This window comes from Orycteropus afer, unplaced genomic scaffold, assembly GCF_000298275.1.
Source record: "Orycteropus afer afer isolate SDZICR_OR568_19922 unplaced genomic scaffold, OryAfe1.0 scaffold00822, whole genome shotgun sequence".
NCBI classification, from domain to species: Eukaryota; Metazoa; Chordata; class Mammalia; order Tubulidentata; family Orycteropodidae; genus Orycteropus; species Orycteropus afer.
Genome location: NW_006922409.1, coordinates 644,114 through 649,901, shown reverse-complemented (window position 1 = coordinate 649,901; position 5,788 = coordinate 644,114). Strand labels below are relative to the sequence as shown.

The window sequence follows — 5,788 nt, the reverse complement described above, 5'->3', positions numbered from 1 at the left end:
CTCATCATGGGGAATACTACATCCAGCTGCCCAGCCACTCAACCAGGCCCAGCCAAGTTGACACACAAACTGAACTCTACCACACTCTCTAATGAAATTTGAAAGTTGTCCAGTGGGCATTGCTGGTGTTTGCTTAGAAGTTAAGTGGCATCAAGGCTGATGTTTTCTTAAGATTCTTTTGAGCTTTCCTTCATCATCACAAGGTAGCCACTGCTGCTTCAGCCACCACATCACATTCGAGGCAAGAAGAAAGGATCGGGGGAAGTAAGAAGAGGAAGGAGGAACAGACTTGCACTGTTTCAAGGTCCAGACTGGATAAAGTCCAGATAGCATTGTATCCTTTGTATAATATATATGCTATACCTGTTCCACAAATACGTTTTCTAGAGTAAGATAAATGAGGTTCAGATCATAGCATTTCCTAGCTATAGAGCCTTGGACCACTTACTAATTGTTCAAAAACCTTTTTGGCATCATCTGTAGTAGTGTGTAACTTTTGTGGAAGGAGGACTATCATGAATGTAAGATAAGCAGTTTGGGCTCTCAAGCCAAACAGCTTGGAGTTCAAATTTAGGTTCTTTCACTCACTAACTATTAGGCCTTGATAAAATATCTTAACCTGACGGTGGCTGCTTCCTCATATAAAGACTGCTGATAATAATAGTGCGTACCTCAGAAGATTGATGTGAATATTAAATGAGTTAATATTTGCAAAGGGCTTAGAACAGTTTCTGGCACCTAGTACTATGAAAGTGTTAGTTACTATCATTTCATATATTAAGGTTAAGGAGCTCTGGTAGCATAGTGGCTAAGGCACTTGACTGCTAACCAGAAGGCTGGCGATTCAAACCCACCAGCCACTCCTCAGAGGGAAAGTTGGGCAATCTACTTCCGTAGTGATACTGCCTTGGAAACCCAAGGAGGGGTCACTATGAGTCAGCTCCGACTCGACGGCAAATAAAAATAATATATTAAGGTTAAGTGCTTAGTGCATACTTCCTGGCACATAGTAAATGCTCAATAAATAGTATCACTTTAAATAATTACAGTATTACATTTTCAAGGCTTCCTAGCCATTTTGTGAAATGGTTACCACAAAAGAATTGCTAATGTTTTTACTTTTTACATGTTTTGGGTGACATGGGAGTCATTCATTGCCCTGTGGATGGCCTGATTTCAGTAGGAGAGGAACCCAGCCTTGAGGTCCAGGGTTCTCATCTTCCATATCACTTCATTTTGTGTTTCCAGGCCCGCTGCTGGAAGACTGGGACATAATCAGTCCCAAAGATGTCATTGGCTCCGATGTGCTGCTGGCTGAGAAACGGTCATCGCTGACAACAGCTGCCCTACCCTTCACACAGTCCATCCTCTCTCAGGTGGTTTCAGGGACCCCTGGGGGTCAGCTGTGGTTGGAGGGTAGGGCCTACCTGGCAGACCTCAGAACCCCCAGTACCTTGGATTCTAGCACGCTGGTGGGCATTTGCTCCTGGCCTGCCCAGCTTACTAGTGGTATCCCTCCTTCCTTCCTTCACAGGTGGGCCGTACCTTATCTAAGGTCCAGCAGGTGCTAAGTTGGTCCTATGGGGAAGATGTCAAACCTTTTAAGCCACCCCTGAGTGATGCTGAGTTTCACATGTACCTGAACCATGAAGGCCAGCTATCCCGTCCTGAAGAGTTGCGCCTGCGGATCTATCATGGTGGTGTTGAGCCCTCCTTGAGAAAGGTGAGTCTCCTCAGTTACTCACTGAATCTATCACTCTCCCTCATTTACTCTCTCCCTTAGTCATTGAAAAAAGCTCATGAGACACATACACACAGTCTGCCATATATTGTTGGGGTGTGGAATGGGGGTACTCCAGGGCAAGAAACTCTCTACTAGGAGTGATTGGGAGCCAGAGGTGGGGAGTCAGACTTTTCAGAAGGACAGAGGTCCAAGGTAGGTCAGTGGGTGGTGATGAATATACACTGGGGTATCGTGGCTTACCTGTAGAACTTCAGCCTCATCCCTTTTCATACCTGGCCAGGTGGTATGGCGGTACCTGTTGAATGTATATCCAGATGGGCTGACAGGCCGTGAACGGATGGACTACATGAAACGCAAGAGCCGTGAGTATGAGCAACTCAAGAGTGAGTGGGCACAGCGGACAAGCCCCGAGGATCTGGAATTCATCCGCAGCACAGTCCTCAAGGATGTACTGCGTACTGACCGGGCCCACCCCTACTATGCAGGGCCTGAGGATGGCCCACATCTGCGGGCACTGCACGACCTGCTAACCACCTATGCTGTCACCCACCCCCACGTGTCCTACTGCCAAGGCATGAGTGACCTTGCCTCGCCCATTCTTGCTGTCATGGACCACGAGGGCCATGCCTTTGTCTGCTTTTGTGGTATCATGAAGCGCCTGGCCGCAAACTTCCATCCTGACGGCCGTGCCATGGCCACCAAGTTCGCCCACCTCAAGCTGCTGCTACGACATGCTGACCCTGAATTCTACCAGTACCTGCAAGAAGCTGGTGCTGATGACCTCTTCTTCTGTTACCGCTGGCTGCTGCTTGAGCTCAAGCGTGAGTTTGCCTTTGATGATGCTCTCCGCATGCTTGAGGTCACCTGGAGTTCACTGCCTCCGGATCCTCCTGAACATGAGGTTGAGCTTGTTGGACCCCCCAGCGAAGTGGCAGACACTGGTTTTGGTGGCTACAGGGGGCGACCCATGCGACAAAGGCACATGCTGAGGCCTGCTGGTGGAGGAGATGGTGCCTTTGAAGATGCTGTTGATCACTTGACCACAACCAGCCAGGGGCCTGGTAGTGGAGGGCGTCTCCTGAGACAAGCCAGCCTAGATGACCTCCAACAACTCAGGGATAATACAGGCAATAAGAGGGAACCTCTGCTTCAGCTGCCACGACCAGCTGCCCTCATCAGCTCCAAGTCCCTCTCTGAGCCCTTGCTGAACTCCCCTGACCCACTGCTCTCCTCCTCTTCCCACCCTGACTCTCCATCCTCCTCATCTCCACCCTCTACCCAGGAGGCCTCTCCCATTGGTGATGTGGCTGCAAGATCCCCCTTGATGCAAGAAATGGGGAGCCCACAGGACCCTGGGAAGTCCCTGTTACCACCACCACCACTAGGCCTGCCCCCACCCCAGGAATTTGGCTGGGGGAACCCATTCATGCTCTTCCTCTGCCTCGCCATCCTGTTGGAACATCGAGACCACATTATGCGCAATGGGCTGGATTACAATGAGCTGGCCATGCACTTTGACCGCCTTGTGCGAAAACACCACCTGGGGCGTGTCCTGCGCCGAGCCAAGGCTCTATTCGCTGATTACCTGCAGTCAGAAGTGTGGGACTCAGAAGAAGGGGCTGAGGCCACAGCCCCATCTTGATCAGGCTCTCCAGCTGACCATTGGCCCCACCAGATCTCTGTTTTCTGCCATGAGGGCCTACACGTGAGACTCCACCTCTCTGTCTGCCAGCTCTACTAGACCTGTTCGGAGTGTGAGGCCCTTTCCCCAGGTCTGAGTTTGTAGGGCTCTGCTTCAGCACTGCCCCACGGAGGCCATAGCCTTTTGTTTTGTTTTATCCTATTTTTAACAACTATACTTTGCACACATGAAAGTCTCTGTTGTCTGTGTATTTCTGTACCTCTCCCTAGTTTTTGCTGTACTCATGGAGTACCTATAGGGTATTTACCTGATCAAGCTGAAATACTTCTACTTGGTGGAGAGTGGCTCGTGTTTCCCCAATGGTAGGAGAGTGGATACTGAGAATCGTTTCTAGAAGGTGAGCTCAGTTTGGGGACTACTTGAGGAAGGCCTGAGTGTTATTTTGGTCTGTGCCTATGAGGGTCTGTATTATGGCTGTGAATGTATGTTTTCAGAATTGTTGTTGTTGTTATGTGCCGTCGAGTTGGACCCAACTCCTAGCGACCCCTCCTTGGGTTTCCGAGGCAGTTTCACTACGGAAGTAGATTGCCCCATCTTCCTTCCGAGGAGTGGCTGGTGGGTTTGAACCGCCAGCCTTCTGGTTAGCAGTCAAGTACCTTAGGCACTACGCTACCAGAGCTCCCTTAAATATTCTGAATGAGCGAGAGAGTTCCTAGTTCAAAAAAGGGCAAGGTTCTTTACAAAGGCTAGGAAGTATGGACAACTTAGAAACACTGGATCAGCCACCCACCCCTGGCTTTCCATATGTCACCATTTCTAGAATCTAGACCCTTCCCTGTGAGTCTTACACATTAATGCTAGAAGCCCTGAGCAGGGATATAAGGCTTCTATTTTGTCATTGACTTTTGGGCCAACTTGATGGATGATGGCCTTACCATGCCTACGACTCACTCTGACCATAATCTAACCCCTAAACTCAGTATTCAGTTTCCCACTTATGGGTACCCATCTTAACTGTTTTAGCAATAAACCAAAAAAAAAAAAAACACACTGCCATCTAGTCAGACCCGACTCATAGTAACCCCTCCTTGGGTTTCTGAGGCAGTATCACTACGGAAGTAGATTCCCCAGCCTTCCTTCCGAGAGGAGTGGCTGGTGGGTTTGAACCACCAGCCTCCTGGTTAGCAGTCAAGTGCCTTAGGCACTATGCTACCAGAGCTCCTCTGTCCCACTGATTTAGACAAATAAATCAAATGCTGAATACAACTCAGGTCCTGAAAGAATTTACCGTACTTATTTGGGTGATAATGAAAAGGTGGTCCTTTTTCCCACCTTACCTTCTGAAAAAGCAGGATTATCCTTCAGGCCAGGTGTTGTCCTCTACAAAGGATGTGGCAAGTGATGTGTGAGGTAATTGGAATCCTTCAGATCAGGGCCTAGCCTTGTCAAGTTCTGAGCAATGCTGGCACAGATAAGGGGGTTATCAAAGGCAGCCATCTTGTAACCTGTCTTCCCAAAGAATGCCATTATAAAGTTGGGATTACCCTTGAAAGGCTCACATGACTCCCCAGTATTGAAGGGGAAGCTGACCATTTCTCAGATAAGGGTACAATCATTTAAAAAGCAGGACATTTTGTCTAGGGTACTCAAACACTGTGGGTCTAACAAATGCATTCTGTGGATAAGAGCTCAGACCCCTGGGGGGTTATTCAGAGTATGAGAGTGTCTGGCCCTCTGAGGACCTGTCAGTAACAGGCTGAAACCCTCCAGAGTCAAATAAATGCATTCCTTGATTAATGAGGTCAGATGAAGAACCAGACAAGTCAATTCTGTGTATGGGAGCCTGTGATTTCTGAGGGCCAGAAGAGACTCTCTGTGAATAGGAGGCCCAGATACCCTGAAGGCCTGAAACCTCTATTAATCTTCTAGGATACTTGGGGCTTCTGGTTCCTGCCAAGATGGTACACCAGCAGAAGCTGCTGTCTCCCTTGCCTGAAACCAATCCTAGGGAAACTACATAGGGAAACACTGATTCCAGAAACTGGAGCACAACTACAAGAGGCTTGTGGGAAAATGGAAAGCTGTCTTTAACTGATGTGTGTTTTGAGGGGTGGATAGCTAGAAGCAGCAAATACAGGATTGGTTAGGGAAAAGATATTTAAGTTCTGGTGCCAACCTTTCCCCAGTATTGCCTTGAGAAGGTCCTTGTCTGTCCCCCTCACTGGAAAAATCATCCAAACCATTAGTACAGGTGCTAGTATCATGGCATTCAAACCGTCCTAAGGGAATGAAATGACCAGCCAGAGATAATCACTCCTCCATCTCTCTCCCTCCAGACACCAGAGAAGGTGGGTTATACCTCTTATGGTTTAAAGATGAAGCTCTTACCCGAGGAATTATCA

The 5,788-nt window shown here is 48.5% G+C and overlaps 1 protein-coding gene across 1 annotated transcript in view; it reads left to right on the top strand.

Annotated features, from left to right (window-relative positions):
- TBC1D25 (TBC1 domain family member 25) overlaps positions 1 to 3,386 on the top strand; it is a 23,610-nt gene extending 20,224 nt beyond the window's left edge. The window contains exons 4-6 of the mRNA XM_007957903.2: positions 1,249 to 1,376; positions 1,535 to 1,723; positions 2,025 to 3,386. Coding sequence (XP_007956094.1) covers positions 1,249 to 1,376; positions 1,535 to 1,723; positions 2,025 to 3,386 — 1,679 coding nt within the window. The remainder of the gene's footprint in view (positions 1 to 1,248; positions 1,377 to 1,534; positions 1,724 to 2,024) is intronic.
- The last annotated feature ends 2,402 nt before the right edge of the window (positions 3,387 to 5,788 follow it).